The sequence below is a fragment of the Bufo gargarizans genome, chromosome 8 (genome assembly GCF_014858855.1).
Source record: "Bufo gargarizans isolate SCDJY-AF-19 chromosome 8, ASM1485885v1, whole genome shotgun sequence".
Lineage (NCBI taxonomy): Eukaryota > Metazoa > Chordata > Amphibia > Anura > Bufonidae > Bufo > Bufo gargarizans.
In genome coordinates, this window is record NC_058087.1 from 184,305,453 (window position 1) to 184,328,109 (window position 22,657).

The 22,657-nt window shown below is 49.0% G+C and overlaps 2 protein-coding genes across 2 annotated transcripts; one reads left to right on the forward strand and one right to left on the reverse strand.

Moving 5' to 3' along the window:
* Positions 1-5,560: 5,560 nt before the first annotated feature.
* On the reverse strand, positions 5,561-12,997 carry GID4 (GID complex subunit 4 homolog). Its single transcript, XM_044303314.1, has 6 exons — positions 12,716-12,997; positions 11,494-11,553; positions 10,530-10,637; positions 10,349-10,450; positions 10,005-10,135; positions 5,561-7,253 (listed from the first exon to the last, which is right to left on the reverse strand). Exons 1-6 carry the CDS (start codon positions 12,890-12,892, stop codon positions 7,190-7,192), a joined length of 642 nt encoding a protein of 213 aa, XP_044159249.1. The 5' UTR covers positions 12,893-12,997; the 3' UTR covers positions 5,561-7,189.
* Positions 12,998-13,105: 108 nt separating this feature from the next.
* On the forward strand, positions 13,106-22,626 carry ATPAF2 (ATP synthase mitochondrial F1 complex assembly factor 2). Its single transcript, XM_044304728.1, has 9 exons — positions 13,106-13,264; positions 14,306-14,461; positions 14,846-14,890; positions 17,657-17,802; positions 17,894-17,991; positions 18,678-18,758; positions 18,862-18,974; positions 19,047-19,162; positions 22,169-22,626. Exons 2-9 carry the CDS (start codon positions 14,314-14,316, stop codon positions 22,304-22,306), a joined length of 885 nt encoding a protein of 294 aa, XP_044160663.1. The 5' UTR covers positions 13,106-13,264; positions 14,306-14,313; the 3' UTR covers positions 22,307-22,626.
* The last annotated feature ends 31 nt before the right edge of the window (positions 22,627-22,657 follow it).

Below are 22,657 nucleotides of genomic sequence, written 5' to 3' on the forward strand. Positions count from 1 at the left end.
GGGATCTGGTATGGAGCAGTAACACTACCCCTACCTACTCTTAAAGGGGTATCTGCATCTCAGCATTGGCCTGCATGCCCGCACCATATCCACAACCACCTCTGGCTGCCACGTCCAGGGCCCGACAGGTTATGGAGAGGAATATTATAGAGATCGGTGCAGATCCAAGAGGTGGGACCCACATTTATCAGGCACTGATGGCATGGATATACCATAAAAGATGGAAATACTCCATTAAAGGGGTTGTCTCACATGGCATCTATCATGTAGACAATGTTAATAGCAGGGTATTTTCCTATACACCCTATAGCAAAAGTTCTTATGTGCGCTCCCACTGTCCTGGGCACCAGAGAGACAGGTGCTTTATCCAATAGTGTGCAAGCCCGACCACCACTGCTGGATTGCAGGGTGGTCTGTAACCATGGAAACGAGACATGTGATGGAAAAATGAATCCAGCCAGCAAAGGAAGCAATGTGGATAATAACAATACATTAGTAAGTGGCTTACTCTACATAATAAATGCTATTTGCTGAAGTGAGAGGACCCCTTTAGGCCTCTTTCAGACGGGCGTTGCAAGAATAGGTGCGTGGCAGGAACATGCACGATTTTTCCACGCGAGTGCAAAACATTGTAATGCGTTTTGCACGCGCGTGAGAAAAATCGGCATGTTTGGTACCCAAACCCGAACTTCTTCACAGAAGTTCGGGCTTGGGATCGGTGTTCTGTAGATTGTATTATTTTCCCTTATAACATGGTTATAATAGCATTCTAAATACAGAATGCATAGTAAAACAGCGATGGAGGGGTTAAAAAATAAATAAATAATGCACTTGCTCGCTCAGCCGGCATCTTTTCTGTCTGTCTTCTGTGCTGTGTGCAGTTAAAGGACCTGTGGTGACGTCACTCCGGTCATCACATGGTCCATCGCCATGGTAAAAGATCATGTGATGATCGGAGTGACGTCACCACAGGTCCTTTTCCTGCACACAGCACAGAAGACAGAAGAGATGCCGGCTGCGCGAGCAAGTGGATTAAGGTGAGTTAAATTATTTATTTTTAACCCCTCCAGCGCTATTGTACTATGCATTCTGTATTCAGAATGCTATTATTTTCCCTTATAACCATGTTATAAGGGAAAATAATAATGATCGGGTCTCCATCCCGATCGTCTCCTAGCAACCGTGCATGAAAATCGCACCGCATCGGCTTGCGATTTTCACGCAGCCCCGTTCACTTCTATGGGGCCTGCGTTGCGTGGAAAACGCACAATATAGAGCATGCTGCGATTTTCACGCAACACACAAGTGATGCGTGAAAATCACCGCTCATGTGCACAGCCCCATAGAAATGAATGGGTCCGGATTCAGTGCGGGTGCAATGTAATCAACTCACGCATTGCACCCGCGCGGAAATCTCGCCCGTGTGAAAGGGGCCTTAAGGTGGCCATACACACGTCAGCTGAAGATTTCAGCAGGCAGACCATCTAATGTGTATAGTGCTGCCCCACAAGAGACAAACGTGCGGGGGGGGGGGGGGGGGGGGGGGTAAGTCACCAGAGGTAAGAGGTAAGTCACCACCTAAGTAGTCCAAAGCAGTTTATTCCCCTCTCCCTACCGTGAACACATGCATGCTCGGCTGAGATTGTTTATGGGGAGGATTAGCTGTCGGCCAAACGAGTGCTTTAAAATAGAGACACAAATCGCTGCATCCACGTGCTGCCAAAACACCACCCACGTGGCACGTTTTACCCACAAAATTGTACGGCCAGCGGGGGCGAGTTTTCGCTCACACGCCATGCCCTTAGGGCTCATGCACACGGCCGTTGGTCGGAATTTGCAGCCCCCAATGCACAGGCAACATATGTGCGGATTCCGCAGACGGATCCAGACCCATTTAACTTGAATGGGTCTGTGGGCCATCCACACTGCAAAAAAATTGTGCATGAACTACTTTTTTGCAGTGTGGAGGCACAGAGAGGAACTCCACGGAAGCACTCCGTAGTGAATGGGTCCCCATCCATGATGCGGGGTGCACATGACCGGTGCCCACATTTTGCAGACCCACAATACAGGCACGGCCGGGTGAATGAGCCCTTATTCTAATGATAACTTGTGCAGCCGACAATTATCCGTCTTCGGCTACTTTCACACTTGCGGCAGAGTAATCTGGCGAGCAGTTACGTCGCCGGAACTGCCTGCAGGATCCGGCAAAACGTATGCCAACTGATGGCATTTGTAAGACTGATCAGTCCGAAAAATGCATTGAAATGCCAGATCCGTCTTTCCGGTGTCATCCGGCAAAACGGATCCGGCATTTATTTGTTTTACCTTTTTTTCAGTCTGCGCGGATCCGGCACTAATACATTCCTATTTAAAAAAATGCCGGCATTCAGGCAAGTCTTCAGTTTTTGGGCCGGAGATAAAACCGTAGCATGCTTCGGTTTTATCTTTTGCCTGATCAGTCAAAATGACTGAACTGATGCATCCTGAACGGACTGCTCTCTATTCAGAATGCATGTGGACAAAACTGATCAGTTCTTTTCCGGCATTGGGACCTTTTGACCGAACTCAGTGCCGGAAAAGAAAAACGCAAGTGTGAAAGCACCCTTATTGGCAGCCCCAGGTTAGGCCTCTTTCACACTTGCGTTGTCCAGATCCGGCGTGTACTCCACTTGCCGGAATTACACGCCGGATCCGGAAAAACGCAAGTGTACTGAAAGCATTTGAAGACGGATCCGTCTTCAAAATGCGTTCAGTGTTACTATGGCACCCAGGACGCTATTAAAGTACTGGTTGCCATAGTAGGAGCGGGGGAGCGGTATACTTACAGTCCGCATGGCTCCCGGGGCGCTCCAGAATGACGTCAGAGCGCCCCATGCGCATGGATGACGTGCCATGCGATCACGTCATCCATGCGCCTGGGGGGCCCTGACGTCACTCTGGAGCGCCCCGGGAGCCATCCGGACGGCAAGTATGCTGCTCCCCCGCTACACTTTACCATGGCTGCCAGGACTTTAGCGTCCCGGCAGCCATGGTAACCATTCAGAAAAAGCGAAACGTCGCATCCGGCAATGCGCCGAAACGACGTTTAGCTTAAGGCCGGATCCGGATCAATGCCTTTCAATGGGCATTCATTCCGGATCCGGCCTTGCGGCAAGTGTTCAGGATTTTTGGCCGGAGCAAAAAGCGCAGCATGCTGCGGTATTTTCTCCGGCCAAAAAACGTTCCGTTCCGGAACTGAAGACATCCTGATGCATCCTGAACGGATTTCACTCCATTCAGAATGCATTAGGATAAAACTGATCAGGATTCTTCCGGCATAGAGCCCCGACGACGGAACTCTATGCCGGAAGACAAGAACGCAGGTGTGAAAGAGCCCTAAGGCCAGTTTCAGATGAGCGCGTACACTGCATGAAACATATTCCTTATGGGAGCACGAATGGCCGCAGTGAACCCTGCTCTTGTATTGGGACCTCGCAGCACTCTAATGACTTATAACGCTGTGAGCCTCTGCCTAAACTCAACTTGACAGCATTATGTAAGTACAAATCATTACAGCAGAGGTTGGGCAGAGACACACAGCATTATAAATCATTACAGTGCTGCGAGGTTCCGATACAAGAGCAGAATTCACTACAGCAATTCACGCCCGCATAGCGTTAACACTCAAGTCTGAAACTGGCCTGCGACGTGGGCGCATTTTAGCATTGGCATAACAGCTGCAACGTCTAATGATGCGAGCGTACTTCATCATAGGTCCCTCTCATGCTGTTAGTGTGGGTTGTTAGGTCAGGTTTTCAGCTGTAAAACAGAAGTTCAAATGCGCCAAAATTACAACCGGCATTTTTTTTAAGGGTTGTCACTATCTTTGGCGCAGTTTCTCTAAAATTGCTGCAAAAACCGCCACAACCCTAAGGCTGTCTGCACACGTGGTGGGTTACACGCAGCTTTCTTGCATTTATCATACAGAAAAAACGTAGCGTAACAGCACCAGCAAAGTGAACGAGATTAGGGCAAATCCAATGTACACCTTGCTTTTTTTTCAGTGCGGAAATTGACCTGCTTCATGGATTTCACCCTTTTCAACGTGCAAAATCCGCAAGTAACATATGCGGTTTTGGTGCAGATATGTACAGAAATAAGTACTAAAAAACGCTTGGATTTTCTGTTTTGAAACGCAGTGCGCAGCTAGTCTCAGGCTACGGGCTGCTGTCTTGCAGAAATTCCATACATATTTCAAACACCAAAATCCACATTACTTGGTGCAGATTTGCCGCAGATCTCACGCTTGCATTTAAAAGGGTGAAATCCGCACGGCAGGTCCATTCCGCACCCCTCCCCCATGGGTTCCTGGCTTTGGAGAACCCCTTTAAATCCACAGCTTGTCAATTTATGCTGCAGATCTCACCCTTTGCAATGCACAGCAAAAGCCACGTGTGCATTTTCACACCAAAAACTGGATGCATCACTTACGTTTTTTTTTTTTGCCAGATTTGATGCAGATTTACTGCAGATCTCATCCTCGCATTGCAAAGGCTGAAATCCGCAACTACACAAAAAAATCTCACAAACAACTGAATTCCTGAGGATTTCTTTAAAAAAAAAAAAAGCAAAGTGCACACGACCCTCGTCTTATCTCATACACTTTGCTAGTGCTGTGGTTATCCTGTAATCCACAATGTGTGCAGGTATCCTTAAAGGCTACGTACACCTTCACGGGCAATAGTTGTTTTTTTTTAAGATTGCATTTTACTCATTTGGGGCTAAAAATCATTTTTTCAATTGGTCTTTATTAAAAAATATTGAGTCGTTCTGTCACAAAGGGTTAACTGTCTAGCTCTGTGACTGTACTTTCAAAAACCTTTATCTCTAAAAGTCATAAACACTTAATTAAGCCACATTCTTACCAGTAAGATAAGAACTGAGCTATAATGAGCATTTATAATGTTGGAGATAAGGAGCCGTCAGTTGAGCTGCCTAACGGAACAGTGAAAATTCAGAGCCTGCTACTAGAGAATCTCAAGGCTGTACAGAGACAGGGGTTCAACATTTTTGTAATAAAGAGCAATTGAAAAAAAATTTTTTATCTCAAATTGGAGTACAATGCAATAATAATAAAATACAAAAAAATAAATAAAAATTGCCCCTAAAGGTGTACATATCCTTAAGGGTCCATTCAGACGGATCCGCAATACACCCGGCCGGCACCCCCATAGAACTGCCTATTCTTGTTCGCAATTGCGGACAAGAATAGGACATGTTCTATTTTTTTCCCAGAGCCACGGGCCAGAAGATCAGGGGCGCGCTCCGGAAATGCAGATGTGGATAGCACATCCTGTGCTCGCCGCATCCATTCTGTCCCCATAGAGAATGAATGGGTCCGCACCCGTTCCGCAATTTCCAGAACGGATGCGGACCCACTATACGGGCGTGTGAATGGAGCCTTGAAGAGACAAAAAAAAAAAAATGATCTGAGGATACAATTTGGAAACCTCTACTGTAATCATAGCATTAGGGTACGGTATTAAACTTGCTGAAAATTACACACACGGAATCTACGTTAAAATTGCACGCGTTTCTGATTTTTATTTTTCTCTGATCCTGTGGTTTTGACACCTCCCATTGAGTTCCACGCAGAATCTGCTCCAAGAATTAACCTTTTGTGTTTTTTCCCACGATGCAGATTACCCAGTCCATATAAATTTCCCATTAAAAATATTAGGAGACAGATTCCACATGGATATCAGTGCAGGAAATGCACCAAACTCCACCATGTGAACACGGCCTTAGGAGAGTTGTAGCAATGAAAATATGTCCACGTTGTATCCCTTTGAGCAGCACTGGCACCGATCGGCGCAATGCCACCACGTAACCTGAGGAAATGGGGCACCGCAAGACCCTCCATGTCATTTAAAGGGGTTGTCTGTTTTTTATTTTCTCCTGAAACCAAGCAACCCCTTTCAGATCAGGCTACTCTAGCCCCTCCTGAATCTCAATCCTCTCTAGATTTAACCCCGACAGTACGCTGGAGTGTAAGAACCAGACTTGGCCTCTCAATCCAGTCAAACTTCTGTGGTTTTTTGTTTGCAGATAAATGAAACATTGAAGCAACACATCAGCAGTGTAACAGCAAGAGTTTTTCTTTAACTGGAAAAAAAAAAAAATTAAAAAGGATGAACGTGTTTCTCGGCGACTGTGCGATAGACGTTAAAGTCTGGAGATTTTGCAGAAATCAGAGAGAAATGCCAGCCACGCTTTAATCCATGACACATAGCAAATACGACAACAACTCCAAGCGGCTCTTCGCAAAACCGGTCGCTTGCGCTAACAGTCCGCCTCGCCGCTGGTCAGGGCCTCTTCGGCTGCCTGTGGTGAGCACAGTCTGACAGCAGATGGCGCTGTTCCCTCCTTTGCACTAGACCCTCGAGAAGCAGGATGGATGGGATTCATTGATGAGACTGAATTATCAGGGGGTGCAACGCATTTCCGTCCCCCGTCACGTATACCCTGGAAAAATAGGCCACCGCAGAATACATCGCTGAATCTTCGGCAGCTCCCTCTGCGCTCAGGAGGCATCCATAGATCTATACTTCTGATTAAATATATGTGCATTTAGAATATATATTTATAGATATAGAAAAAAATCTGACATTCGCCATTTTCAATGTGAAAACGGGGACATGTATTGCAGTCCGGAATAAGCTTTCCTTTTGACATTGGGATTTGGGGGGGGGGGGGGAGAGATTTACTAATCTTTGTAAGATATTAGGGATAGGAGTGGGGTAGACCCCCATGTCTGGAGTGTGTAGCTCAGGTATGTTCTGCACACACCCCTGTCTAAGGGGGAGACTGCCTGTTCCTCAGAACCACACTTGGGGGTTGCAAGAATCCATGTTCAGGGATAGGAGGGGGTAGATTAGGTTTTGGTACGGTATCCATGTTGCTGGCAGCAGGGGAGGGGAGAAAGCTGGAACAGTAATGTCAAGCAGGAAAAAAATAAAATAAAAAAAAACAAGAAAAACGCAGCAGATTAAAATAAAAACTGCGCACAGAGAGGGGGCGCCGCTGCACGCATCATTGCTTTAACACTCGTACATTCTTCTTAAGAGTCTCTCTGTCACAGAAGAAACAGCCCAGCTCGGGGCGGACAGCTCCGTCCTGTCTGTGGGGCGGTGAGGTCGGGCTTCTGTCACCGGAATTCGTAGATTGGTGCGCTGTGTTCTGGGACGTGAGTCAGGTTTAATGACTGATACCTGCAAGGTGGGGGGAAAAAAAACAAATGAATGGGATGATCTATCCCCCACTAGCTCTGCGTGGGCTGTCAGTAACATTACTGTGTGCAGGAAGGAGGGCTGACGTCTGACACTCTGCTGCACGTCCGGCTCCCACCTGCAGCCTCAGTGCGTGGTGGACTCCCATACAGTCAAAGTAGGTCGGCCTCAGCCCTGTATATGGACCCCATACTTTAGAGGTCCTTCATTGGAGGATGTATGTAGGGAGATGATGAGCTATGCGATATACTGCCCTGTATATGGAATCCATATCCAGGGCGGTATAACACATGGGTCATAGTCTCCTTGCATACATCCACCATATCCAGGGCGGTATAACACATGGGTCATAGTCTCCTTGCATACATCCACCATATCCAGGGCGGTATAACACATGGGTCATAGTCTCCTTGCATACATCCACCATATCCAGGGCGGTATAACACATGGGTCATAGTCTCCTTGCATACATCCACCATATCCAGGGCGGTATAACACATGGGTCATAGTCTCCTTGCATACATCCACCATATCCAGGGCGGTATAACACATGGGTCATAGTCTCCTTGCATACATCCACCATATCCAGGGCGGTATAACACATGGGTCATAGTCTCCTTGCATACATCCACCATATCCAGGGCGGTATAACACATGGGTCATAGTCTCCTTGCATACATCCACCATATCCAGGGCGGTATAACACATGGGTCATAGTCTCCTTGCATACATCCACCATATCCAGGGCGGTATAACACATGGGTCATAGTCTCCTTGCATACATCCACCATATCCAGGGCGGTATAACACATGGGTCATAGTCTCCTTGCATACATCCACCATATCCAGGGCGGTATAACACATGGGTCATAGTCCCCTTGCATACATCCACCATATCCAGGGCGGTATAATACATGGGTCATAGTCTCCTTGCATACATCCACCATATCCAGGGCGGTATAATACATAGGTTTATCTTCGCGGCCCAAAACACTGTGTAGCCATTTTATGTTTGCGAGTGTTTTTTTCTAAACTAAAATCTCAATATTCAGGTTAAATTGCCGTTTTGGGTTCCAGTTTGGGCACTCGTCTCTAAATGGTTCGCCATCACTGGCATAGGTCGTCAATAAGATCATTTTTGGTCCGACTCCCAGCACCCCCGGCGATCTGCTGGTGCTCTGGGCATTTACTAGTTCGTCAGTCACAAGGCCTAGGCGCTGCTCAGTCCCATTAAAGTGAATGCTGTAATACCAGGCACAGCCACTATACAACAGACGGCGCTGTGCTAGGCTGCGGCCTCCTCAAACAGCTGATCGGCAGGGGTGCTGGGGGAGTCAGACCACAACCAATCCGATATTGATGACCCGTCCTGAGGATAGGTCACCAGTACTAAAACTCTCTGACAACCCCTTTAATGTACAGGATGTCATTTATAGAAACTCTGCTTGCTGACAATGAGTGGACTGGGAACATTCCTACGGACAGTCAGAGGTCGCACAATAACTCACAGCTGAGGGGTTGTTACAACTGTATCTGGGGCTAGACGATCCTCTGCAAGTTAGGCCTCATGCACACGACCGTGCCGTTTTTTGAAGTCCACAAACCGCGGATCCACAAAAAATGGAAGCCGCCGTGTTCCCTTACGCAATTTACAGAACGGAATGGGCGCCGGCAATATTATGCCTATTCTTGTCTGCAAAGCGCGGACAAGAATAGGACATGTTATATTTTTTTTAGCGGGGCCGCGGAACGGAGCAACGGATGCGGACAGCACACTGAGTGCTGTCCGCATCTTTTGCGGCCCCATTGAAGTGAATGGGTCCGCACCCGAGCCACCAAAACGGCAGCTCGGTTGCGGACCCAAACAACGGTCGTGTGCATGAGGCCTTAAAGACATCAGCAGCAATGATCTGTCTCCTTCCCTGATCATTTGTTACTGTGTATCAGTGCAGGTAAGAAGGAATCATCCTGTTTGGGCGCAGCCGTCAGGGTACGACCACATAGCGGGCTCTAAGCAAATTATGACCGCACTATACTGTTCATGACCTCACCGCACCTGCAATACTGCGAGGCCATTAACAATACAGAGCGTCTAAACAGTGCCTTCCTAATGAGCTTCGTTAGAGCCCGCTACAGCCACGTCGTGCTCATAACCTTACATGCTTCTCACAGCAGAGGGTTTGTTACAGCTGTATCCATTCCCCTGTGAGCTAAACAGTGTACACCCCGGGCTGGTATATTACCTGCACTGATACATTGTACCAAACAGGACAGGACAGGAGAGAGGTTCGTGCTGCTGACGTCTTCAGCTCGTGGAGGATTGTCTAGACCGGATGCAACTGTAACAAACACAAGTTTTGGATTTGTCCAGATTTACAGCCTCTGAATATTTATTCTGTTCACTGACAGCAAGCAGAGATCTTGAAAACTGTGAAAAATTGCAGCGCACACACACTAGCAAGCTGCAGATTTTTTGGGGATTTTTTTTTTGCATACAACGATTGGTCTTTAGTTACCTGAACTGCTCAATATCTAAATGCTATAGTAAAATCTGCAGGGTTCCCAGTGGCAGACGGAGCAACAGGCATTCCCTGTGCTGCCCCTTATGGTGCCAAGAGCAATGCAGCCTTAGAAAATGAACAGCGCCCTCTTGTGGCGACTGGGTATTCTATAATTTGGGATGCAGGGGTGCACAGTGACCTCAGATAACGCCCCGAGACTGGCAGTCCTCACCATTCTGAGCTCCGGTGATAATAATAGCCCTCTATAGATGCCGCCGACTTCTGGAAGCAAATGTAGTAGAAGCCGGCAAAGGAGGCGCCGCTGATGTCTTTGATTGTGTGATCAGGCACCAGGAACTGTTCCTGCGGAGGAGAGGGGAAAAAAAAACGTGTAAACCACGGCCATCACCAGAACAAACGTGGCTGCTTTCCTGGAAGAAATGGTTATAGGAGACTGCCCCTTTAAAGGGGTATTCCCATTGCTAGGATATGCTTGCGGGACTCCCTGCTATCTGACACTGATGGCATATCCTAGCGAGGGGAACACCCCTTTAAGGGATGTCAGAGGGAACGCACCTTCCATCTCATGAAGACGTAGTCTCCAGCTTTCAGCTCCTCAAAGCCGAAGTCGTCGGAATTGAAGGTTTTCGCGTACTGGTAGAAAGCCTGGAACTTCCCCTGTGGAGAGAATAGAGGGGTCAGCGCCTGGGTGACAGAAGACGAGACCCCCACTGCCCCAGCCGCACCCCTCACTCACCCAGTGCTTCCTGTCCACGTCTTCATCCGCGTCCCACTTTCTCGTTAGGAAAGGATGTTTTCTGCTAATGATCTCCCCTTCAAAGAAGGTGGTGAGGGTCGGGTATTCCTGCGAGAAGCGGAGGGCGGTATTATACCTGCTCAACATTCCACCTGCCACTCAAGGGAACAGTACGGGCGCGTTCACACCTCTCCATCATTCTGCAGTTTGGTTTTACCCAGGGGGTTATTTTCCTGTTTATCAGTCAACTTATCACTACTGATATTCAGTGACCTGGAGGAACGAGAACTGATATTTTCCTGTGGATCAGTGTTTTTTTCCTGCCTTTTTCTGGGCAACATCCGTGCAGCGGGCCGGACCCATTCAACTTGAAAGGGTCCGTGGTATGTCCGTCATTTATTGGCGGTGTGGAACCACGGAAAGAAACACCACAGAAGCACGCCGTAGTGTTTCCGGTGTTCCGTGACTCTGTTCCGCATCTACGGACCCATTCAAGTGAATGGGTCCGCATCAGTGATGCACACAGCCGGCGGCTGTGGATTGCCAACCCGCCGTTTGCAGGCCGCAATACGGCCATGGCTGCCCAGCGGCCGTGGGCATGAGGCCTTTTAGTGTTTTTTTGCTACTGTTTTCTTATGGGGTCAATAGTGTTTTTTTCCCCCTGCTGTTATTTATCTTATGGGGTGGTGTTTTTCTGACGTTTCTTCGGAGAGTAGGTAGCCTTTTTTTGCTGGGGGTCAATAGTTTTTTGTTGTTTTCTTTTTGGAAAGGGGTCATTAGTGTTTTGGATAGGTCATTACTTTTTTTTGGGGGGGGGGGGGGGGTTCTAGAGTTTTTTTTTTTTACTGTAGTAGGTAGTGTTTTTACTTTCATTTGCTGAGGGGGGTTTAGTAGGTTTTTCTTTTTTTGACAGCTACAACCATCCACGCCTACGGAGCAGGGGGGGGGGGGGGGGGTCACTTACCTCAGTAAGGCCTTTTATCTTCAAGTATCCGCACAGATAAGCGTTCTCCATGTCCACGTGCTGCGGAGCAGAAGAGGGGAGGTTACTCGGAGGCTCGAAAAATCACAGCAAAAGGCTTGTGTCCATGGCAACAATTCCTGCCCCCAACGTAACACCTCATTGTCATAGGGACGCAGGCACAGAGTCTCTCTGGGCTCCAGTCCTTCCCCTTTAAGCTTTTGGGACAGAAGAGTCATGTGACCCCAGGGTCAGGAACATCACGGCTGCCAAGTGCAGGAGTCATCAGTCGCCACAGGTGACTCACAGCAAATGTCAGCGCTCCGACTGACCGCCCCACCCCCGCCTCATGAAGGGAGTCAATAGGATTAGGGATCCATCCTCTCACCGTGAGCACAATGAGAAATTCTGCAGCTTCCTTCATTGTTACTGCATCTCTGCTTTCTGGAGGTGAATGGAACCTGCTTCTCATCCAATAGTTAACCCTGCTAATAGCTACAGCTGGGGGTTTGTAACAATTGTATCCAGTGTAGACAATCTTCTGTGAACTAAATAAATCAGCAGCACAAAGGGACGGTTTGTTACAATGTATCAGCGCAGGTAAATGTATCAGGCTGGAGCCCACATAGGGATTTCTTCTACAGTCTCTATGGCGGATCAGAGAGGCGACCCCCACGTCCGAAGCAATGCAGAAATCAATAATGATAACGATGATGCGGCAGCGGGAGGAGGAGGGCAGCGTGCCGACAACGGGGGCTGGGGAGTCACACGAGGACAACGCAGCCATGACAGTCCTGGGAAGACACACAGAACGGCTGCTCACGCTGATCGTAATAAGCGGCCGTCTTCACGATACCACATGAGGGTCTCTCCGGGGCGGACCCTGCGGCGCGGGGTCTCTCCGGGGCGGACCCTGCGGCGCGGGGTCTCTCCGGGGCGGACCCTGCGGCGCGGGGTCTCTCCGGGGCGGACCCTGCGGCGCGGGGTCTCTCCGGGGCGGACCCTGCGGCGCGGGGTCTCTCCGGGGCGGACCCTGCGGCGCGGGGTCTCTCCGGGGCGGACCCTGCGGCGCGGGGTCTCTCCGGGGCGGACCCTGCGGCGCGGGGTCTCTCCGGGGCGGACCCTGCGGCGCGGGGTCTCTCCGGGGCCTTATACAGGTAGATAGATGGTACCCTGCCCCCCACTCCTGGGTACCAGGCAGCAGCCCACGCCTCCCCGGGCTCACCTGCAGCACCACCTCCACATCGTACGAGTTGCCTTTGCTCTTCTGGTGTCCCCGGAACTTGGAGCCGCTGTACAGCAGGGTGGTGGCCACCCCGGGCTGCTGCGTGTTGATGGGAGGTGGCGGGAAGAGGGACGCGGAGCCGGAGGCCGTGCTGCAGGCCTCGGTTCGGACCGGCATGTCCAGGGCCGGCCCCCCCGCCGCTGGGCACAGCTCGTCCCGCAGGGCTCGGCCGCTTCTCCGCTCCCGGCCTGAGTGCTCGGGCCTCTTCACAACCGAGTGCGGCGATTGGTAGACTGACTCCCCACCCATCCTCTAACTCGCGCTATGATTGGTTGAGGAAGTGAGTGCGGAACGCCGGGAGATGTAGTCCTCGCCTGCGGAATGGAATGCAGGATGTGACGTAGGAGGACAAGCCAGGGTCAACAACATGGCTGCGCCCATGGAATGAAGTGCAGCGATTTTCGATGGCAGCATGGCGCTTGGGGTGATCAGTATCGTGCGAGGCTCCTGTCATTGACAAGCGTCCCAGGCTGTGCATTCTAGGACCAGGTACCTGTGTGAGCTATCACCTGCCATGTCCAGCTCATGGTCCCTCGCTGTGAGTCACAGCTGCTACACCCATCCTCCTCTCATCATAATTAAAGCTGAATCACTCTGCAATGGAAAGCTCTGCCACGTCCTGATATGCTTTTTGTCGCACTTCCTCACGACTTTCTAGATTTCTGCTTGCTGTCAATGAATAGAAGCCAGTCAGGCGCTACAAACCCTGCACCGACCTAATATTATTCACAGCAGAGGGTTTGTTACAACTGTATCCAGTCTGTTCAAGCTTCTGTGACCTTTAAAGGGGCTGTCCAGCTTTCAAACCCTTTGGGCAGCCTGTGGAGGCCTGCACCCAGATGTTTGGTTGCGGCGCCATCACCTTTTGGACTGGATGGGGGGGTCAAACCCCCCCCTCCTCGTTGCAGTCAATGACAGGCTGCAGCAGTGACTTGTCCCCCCCAAACAGCACATCACTGCTCAGTCACTTGCTCCTTGGAGACTGTGATTGGCTGCAGCGGCGCATGTGACCCCATCTGTACCCCAGAAGATCGCCAAACGGAACAGCTGGGGGCAGGTGGGTACGAGTCTTTCAACAGGTACCACTGCTCCGAGGGCTGGGTGAGAAAAAGCCCTTTGTCCAGACTGGATACAATTGTAGCGACCCCTCAGCAGTTAGAGGTATTAGGTCTGTGCAGGGTTTGCCTCCTCTGGATGTAGATCAGGGATCAGCAAACTTTGGAATTCCAGCTGCTGTGAAACTACAACTCCCAGCATGCACACTTTCTTGGCTGTTAGAAGTGAAAGGAGGATTCTGGGGGTTGTAGTTTCAGAGCCGCTGCAGTGCTGGAGGTTGCTGATCCCTGATGTAGATGATGATTTATAGCCATGGCAAGGGAGCATGATGTCATCAGGATCTCTCAGTAGTGCAGACTCAGGCTTTGGGCCTGTATCTTCAAGTACAGAGAAGTGAGATATTAGACGAGACAGACGTCCTCCCGGTGACTGTTTTGTCTGTTCACAGTAAATATTTTATGTTTTTACTTCCAGATTTCGGTATGAATTGCCAAAAATCATTAAAGATGCTGCCGAGCCTCCATCGCATGGTCACCGCGCGGCCCGTGACACTGAACAGTGGCCTCTGCCGGGGACTGTGGTCATTGGAAAGTGCATTCATGCAGAAGAGATCCTATGCGCCCTCTATTGGTGAGTGTTGAGAAGTGCAGGGCTGTGATTCTTCAAGACCCTGCCATAGACCCCCCAAGTATGTGATCACCGCACTCCGACAATAGAGAGGGGTTAAAAATAACATGGCTTCTTACTTTCAGAACCAGTGCCATACCTGTCCTCAGGTTATATCTGGTATTGCATTTCTGCTCCATTGAAGGTCATGGGGCTAAGCTGCAATACCACACCCAACCTGTGGACAGCTGTGGCGCTGTTTCTTGTGAGAATGCGGTCATATTATTCTAATCCTGGACAGTCAATGCCATTGTAGGAGCCATGGTCCCTGAGTAAAGAGCCTTTAATGTTTTCCTTTGTGAATTAGAAGTTGTGTGTGATTTATGTTTCTTTTCTTTATTGTTTTAGAAAGAAAGAGGTTCTATGAAAATGTCAGCATCTCTCAGGGTGAAGGTGAGTGGCGCACCCCTGTCTTCTAGGTCCACAGAATCCAGTAAAAAGGTGACATCAGCGGTTATAATTTGCCGGTCACATGCTGCTGGGGACACATCACTGCTGAGGCCAGGGATTGGCTGCAGCAGCACACGTGACCTCATCCTCATGTGTACATGCCTAGGACCGAGCGTCAGGGAGCAGGCGATGGAGTTCTTCCTTCAGGTTCAATGCAGTACTGGCCAAAAGTAAAACGTTTCCTAAAGCTGGAATACCCCTTTATAGGAGTCGTCCCATGAAAAATATTCTACGTTTTTCAAACCAGCCCCTGGATCTGAATACTTTTGTAATTGCATGTGATTAAAAGTGTAGTATAGCCACTGAGCTATTCAATAAGATATATTCGTAGTGCGTCTCCTGCTGTTTTTACTGTCTTATTTCTCTGTCTACCTCAATGACATCGCTGAGTTGGTCACACATGCTCAGTTCTATCCTTTAACTGCCACCAGTCAGATCTACTGTGCCAGTTACAGCGAGAGAGCTGCTGCAGAAAGGACACACCTCAGAGCTATGATGGGGAGAGAGCTGCTGCAGAAAGGACACACCCTGGAGCTATGATAGGGAGAGAGCTGCTGCAGAAAGGACACACCTCAGAGCTATGATGGGGAGAGAGCTGCTGCAGAAAGGACACACCTCAGAGCTATGATGGGGAGAGAGCTGCTGCAGAAAGGACACACCCTGGAGCTATGATAGGGAGAGAGCTGCTGCAGAAAGGACACACCTCAGAGCTATGATGGGGAGAGAGCTGCTGCAGAAAGGACACCTCAGAGCTATGATAGCGAGAGAGCTGCTGCAGAAAGGACACACCTCAGAGCTATGATGGGGAGAGAGCTGCTGCAGAAAGGACACACCCTGGAGCTATGATAGGGAGAGAGCTGCTGCAGAAAGGACAGACCTCAGAGCTCTGATAGGGAGAGAGCTGCTGCAGAAAGGACACACCTCAGAGCTATGATGGGGAGAGAGCTGCTGCAGAAAGGACACACCTCAGAGCTATAATAGGGAGAGAGCTGCTGCAAAAAGGGCACACCTCAGAGCTATGATAGGGAGAGAGCTGCTGCAGAAAGGACACACCTCAGAGCTATGATGGGGAGAGAGCTGCTGCAGAAAGGACACACCTCAGAGCTATGATGGGGAGAGAGCTGCTGCAGAAAAGACACAACTCTGAGCTATGATAGGGAGAGAGCTGCTGCAGAAAGGACACACCTCAGAGCTATGATGGGGAGAGAGCTGCTGCAGAAAAGACACACCTCAGAGCTATGATGGGGAGAGAGCTGCTGCAGAAAAGACACACCTCAGAGCTATGATAGGGAGAGAGCTGCTGCAGAAAGGACACACCTCAGAGCTATGATGGGGAGAGAGCTGCTGCAGAAAGGACACCTCAGAGCTATGATGGGGAGAGAGCTGCTGCAGAAAAGACACACCTCAGAGCTATGATGGGGAGAGAGCTGCTGCAGAAAAGACACACCTCAGAGCTCTGATAGGGAGAGAGCTGCTGCAGAAAGGACACACATCAGAGCTATGATGGGGAGAGAGCTGCTGCAGAAAGGACACACCTCAGAGCTATGATGGGGAGAGAGCTGCTGCAGAAAAGACACACCTCTGAGCTATGATAGGGAGAGAGCTGCTGCAGAAAGGACACACCTCAGAGCTATGATGGGGAGAGAGCTGCTGCAGAAAAGACACACCTCAGAGCTATGATGGGGAGAGAGCTGCTGCAGAAAAGACACACCTCAGAGCTATGATAGGGAGAGAGCTGCTGCAGAAAGGACACACCTCAGAGCTATGATGGGGAGAGAGCTGCTGCAGAAAGGACACCTCAGAGCTATGATGGGGAGAGAGCTGCTGCAGAAAAGACACACCTCAGAGCTATGATGGGGAGAGAGCTGCTGCAGAAAACACACACCTCAGAGCTCTGATAGGGAGAGAGCTGCTGCAGAAAAGACAGGCCCCCTAAGGTTCCAACCTGAATTAAATCTAGCAGAGCAATAAATGGGGAGATCTCTGGATCCATGTGAGGTTAAGGCCCGATTCTAGCTTTAGATTGCCATGTTCTATATGATGAAAAAAGAAGACAATTCAAACACAAATAAAGTACAATAATGCCATAATTGTAGAACATATTCTGGTGCTAATGCTACGCCTTTTTTGCAAATTTGAGATTCTCGGCAAATACAATAAATTGAGTGGCATAGCGTGGGCTCAGCATGCATGTTGGTACCTGCATCCCTGGATTTAATGGAGGCCGTTATGGCACCAAAAAATGGTAAAAAGCCGAGTGGACCCAGCATGCATGTGGAACCTGCACTCCCTGAATTTTATGGTGGCCATTTTGGCACATAACAGGTAGTATTTAGTGTTAGGTTCCCGTCTTATAGAGATCACCTTGACGTTTGGCAGACGGGCCCAAATAATTTTGTACAAAATGTATTTGCCAAGAATCTCAAATTTGCTAAATAAGCGCAGCATTAGCACCAGAATGTATTGTACTTTATTTGTGTTTGCACCTGCGCATTGGGATGTGCTGACTGACCCCCTTGTTTTGCATGTTCTAAATGATGTCTGATTTTCATTTTTGACATTAATGATGGGAGAACCCCTTTAAGTGTCTTTCCAGGGTAGGGGATGAGTTTCTACCCCTGGTGGGCTTTGGATTGGGATATCACCGTTCAATGTCATGTCTTTCCCTCGAAACACGTGAGGTAATTTGTTGCATTGTGTAACCTTCAGGAGGATTTGAGATTAACCTGGATCAAAGGAAGTTAAGGACCCCCCAGGGGAAGATCTTCACTGTCCCAAGTGAACCCTTAGCAACAGCTGTGGCGGCGGAGTGGGACGTCCAGCGCGAGACGATCAAATTCTTCACAATGCATCTGGTAACTGATTATCTCTCTATCCATCTCCAATCTATCCGTCTATCCCTCCATCCATCATCACCTCTGTCCCCTCTATTCTGTCATTCCGCAGACCACTCTGTGTAACACGGCCCTGGATAACCCCACACAGAAGAGTAAGGAGGCGCTGATTGCGGCCTCGCTGAAGTTCCTCGACACAGATACTGTATGGTAAGTCTCTTCTCCCGACCACCAGTCTCAAATGACCATTCTGGACCCTCTCACTTGCCTCCGTTCACATTATCCTGCAAGATCAGCATATGTCCCCTTCCCAGCAATCGCTTGCTCACTAGTGGAGGAGACCACTGCCATTACACGCAGCGATCTCCTCCGCAGCATCGCTATGCCATCGCTCGTCCCCATGCTGTATAGTGGACACCACGATCTGCCGCCTGCAAACGCTAATCTTTTAACATGTCAAAAGATTTGGATTGCCCGATAATCGGGTTTCCTCGCTTAGAAGGCAATCGGCAGTATTATACTGCCAGATAATTGCTAATGAGCATTCATAACGAACGTTTGTTAACGATCAACTGCCGAAAAATACAGGCATTTTTGTATTACATTTCTGTCCCCTCCCTGATCTCACCATTATATGAGAGGACAGGTCACTGCCTCCTACACGATCAGCACCCTCGTCTCCTGAAGCACTCTGTGCTGCTGTTGCACACTGCTGCCGCTGCCTCTTTTTGTGTTCTCCTACTTATTTCTCACGTCACATACACCCCTGTCCTCACGGATATCGTCATGTGACAGGCCACTTCCCCTCTGAGACTAGCATACTCAACTCCTGAAATACTCTGTGCTGCTGTGGCAAACAGCTCCTCACTATTGTCACAACCCTTGTTTTTCTGCAGTTACAGAGTAGAGGATCCGCCCGCACTGGTAGAGCTACAGACAAACGAATGGGACTCTGTACTGAAGTGGGCAGAAAATAGGTGAGAGGATGCAACGCTCTTGTGTTACCGCCCCATATCCTCTCTGCATACCACTGTGCGGCCTGTGTCCCCCCGTCCCCCCTAACCTGGTTCTGATCTTTAGGTACGACGTTGAGATCAGCTCTTCCACCAGCATCATGGGTCCGGTTATTCCAGATCACACCAAACAGGTGTTTCATCGGCATCTGGCCTCCCACAACTCCTGGTCATTGCTAGGTCAGTGCTGCCGTACATTTACGTACAGCCATGGCGCCATCTATAACTGACTTGATGGTTTCTGCTCCTCAGGCATCGAGTTTATGGTGTCGCAGCTGAAATCATTCGTACTCGCCATGGGCCTTTTAGACCGATACCTGACTGTGCAGAAGGCCGTGCTGCTGTCCCGCCTGGAGGAGGAGTATCAGGTAAACCTGACCCTTAGGGGGTCCATCATGTAGTAACCACTGTGCCTGTCTGTTTTCTCAGCCCATACACGTCCAGTAGCTATCTATCCCGAGTTCTCCCATACATATACACATGCTCAGCTCGGCCAAGTATGCATGTGTTTTCAATGGGCAGACAACTCCTGTGGGGGCTTATCTCCCAGAAGAAGAAAAGGATTGGGTGTAAATTCTGTCCCTCAATATCATCCACATTAGGCTACATTCACACAACAGTGAAAAAAAATAAACGGACACGTTGTCAACTTTCCATGGCCATTTTGCATCAGCGTGTGCATCCATTTTCTGGCCGTGTATCATCCATCTTCAATGGCCATTTTATATCCGTTTTTGATGGCTGTTAAAAACGGATGAATATTTATCTTTTTAAACCCTAACCCCCCTGAAGTGCCCTCAGTATACATTATTCCCCCCCCCCAAAGTGCCCTCAATATATATATATATATATATATATATATATATATATATATATATATTACCCCTTTTTAGTGCCCCCAGAATCTATAATAGCCCTCATAGTCCCCCTTATAGTGACCAAAAAAATAAAAGGGGCACATTTATTAAGAGCGGCGTTCTAGACTCTGGTCTTAATAAGGCGATTGATCCGCCAGAGTTATGAAGAGGCTAGCTTCCTTGCTGTCCTACATTTAGACAATTGCCTACGCCATGAGCGGGGGAAAAGTCGCAAATGTAGACGTATTTCTGTTTAATAAATGACCTGAAATCACAGCTAAGACTATAACCCGTCAGAGGGTACAGTTACTGCAGGCAGTACATATACTAGGGCAATTCACACCCAAATAAAACGTAGCCTTTAATAAATATTTAACGTAAAGAAGGTAATAAACATATACAAAATAACAAGTGGGCTGTGAAGATTAGGGCTATTATGTAGATATAGATAGTCCCTAAATGGAGACTTACCCTAATCCTGCCCCTATGCTGTCGGCCCTTCCTACAAATGGAATGGCCGCCCCGACAGGGGCGATCCCGTATTCGGGAACCTCCTGGATGACCCTAACAGGGGAAGGCGGGCACCGTGGTGGTGTGGCCTAGAGCAAGTTTATTGGATGACCTAAAATACCAAAAACAACAGTCATAGATATACAAATTATTCACTAATAAAATGTCGGATACTGTTGCCACTCACAATGAAGCAAAATGTACTCAGTCGCCATTAATTAGCAACTCATTGAATATTAGTCTCATTCAATGTTCCAATATTATAGTCCCAACGCGTTTCGCCGTATATAATTTAAGGGCTCATCAGGGGACCATGGAAAAGTCACTGTCGATGGTGCTGCCCTCAAGCAGTGGTAACACAAATATAGTGATCCGGCAAAATGCTGCTAACCAAGAGCAACCAATACTGCAAGAAATCAGTCGCCATTTGTAGTGACCAGTAGGTCACCTGGCCCCCTATTATGCAATAAGCACAGATATACCAATGAAAGGGTCACCCATCGCTATGGCCAATAGGTCATCTGACCCCCTCTTATATAACAGACTCATGATAAACAGCCAGTGATACGTGCGCGTCCCATGATTGGAGACAGGATCCCTCAAACAGCACCGTTTCCGGATATAGCGCCGACAAGGTGTGATGAGGAGCGCGCTGCAGTATGGCGTCCAGAGTAAGGTGGTAGACCTGCATCGTGGCATCACATCATGTGAGGTCCTGCTGTCCCTAATAAGAGGCGAGTGTTCCTGCGCGTGCAAGTGGATGAGTTTTTTTTACACAGTGTACCCGTTTTTAATGGTTGTTAGGCGGGTGCATTCCTGTCTAAATGGTTTTCAATCGAGTCCCTCTGCTCGTGAAGATGTAAAAAAAAAAAGGACATGTGAATAGACCTACAGACTTTAATTGGCTCTGAAAATGAGCGAAAACCGTTGTGTGAATGTAGCCTTAGATTGTCAGCTGATCCCGCCGTTAATGGTGGTGAAAACTGTGTCACTATTGAGAATGGAAGGGACGTTCACTTGGCAAGTCTCCATTTCTAGAAGAGGCCACGGTGAAACTTTGATATAATGCATATCCGAAATGTGGAGGTTGTTGCTGAGTTACTCATTTAGAGGGGTTCTCTGGGACTTTGATACGGACTGCTTGGTCATCGGGGGTCCGACTCTTGGCATGCGCACATTTCCATTCCGGTCGCTGCCAGGCACAGCCACGTCCCGGTGCCTGGCAAACAACAAAGGGAAGGCAGCAGTCACTGCTGCACCACGGCCCCTCCGATCAGTCGGACTCCCAGCGATCCGATAAGGACAGGCCATCCACATCCACAAGACCCGGAGAACCCCTTATGAAGGGAAATGTAGTCAGAAGTTATGATATGTCATAGATACAGGGGAGAAGATCATACTGTAGTGTGTGCAATCTAGGACCCCCACTGTGAAAGAACGGAGGAGACCACTGACATAGTGAGATCAGACCCCCTCAGAGATTTCTTACTGAAAACCTGACATCGTAAGTAAAGGGACCCAGTAGTAGAAATCTCTGTGTCGTACCAAAGGGGTCTGATATATGTGTACAGAGGCGTTTCTTCCGGGTAAACAGTAGCCGCACCGGTGACCTAAATCACCAACGTCATCATGACTGTAGCGTCAGTGACACGGGAAGCAACCTTTCATTCAGTTGTACCTGAAGCACACAAATCTGTGTGGCACACGTGGGATGCTGGGGCTTCGCAGTGGCCCCGACCTGTGGCTCTGCACCTTTTGGTAAATTTGAACTCCCAGCATGCCCTAAGTTGGGAATCGCTGTCCTTAAAAGGGGTTTTCCTCCTCTTTTTCTTTTTTTTTTGTTTCTTTTTATATTTTATACAATATAAAAAAGCGGACAACCCCTTTAAGTATCGGAGAAGAGAATAAGCGGGCCATTCCACCTGATGCCGCAGCCATGATGTGAGATTATTACTGTCTGCCATGTAGTATAATGGCCATTTAACCCCTTCATCTCTCTGGTCACAGATCCAGCGCTGGGGTAACGTGGAGTGGGCTCACGACTATGAGCTGCAGGAGTTGCAGGCTCGCACGGCCGCAGGAACCTTGTTCGTCCATCTCTGTTCATCAAGCTCCAGTATTAAACACAAGCTCCTGCAGGACTGACCCCCACCGAGATCCGCAGTGACAGACGGACAACCTCGACTATCAGAATTATCATCCTAACTTATCACGTATCAGACACCAAAAGCCCCCCAAAAATGTTCCAGTTAGTCTACCGTTTTGTGTACACAGCCCCTAGACAGAACGCTGGGGCAGATTTCCTAATCCTGTAGATGGTATCCGGACCTGCACAGTCCCCTCTGGCCGGACGATGAAGGTGGGGCAGGGATAGGCTCTTGGCTGGCTTAGTTCGAGACAGAATTGTGGCACTGACTATTGCATATTAGACCACACCCCTTTCCCACAAAGCCACACCCTTCCCGTTAAACCACACCTCCTCGCTGGGCTAGGCAC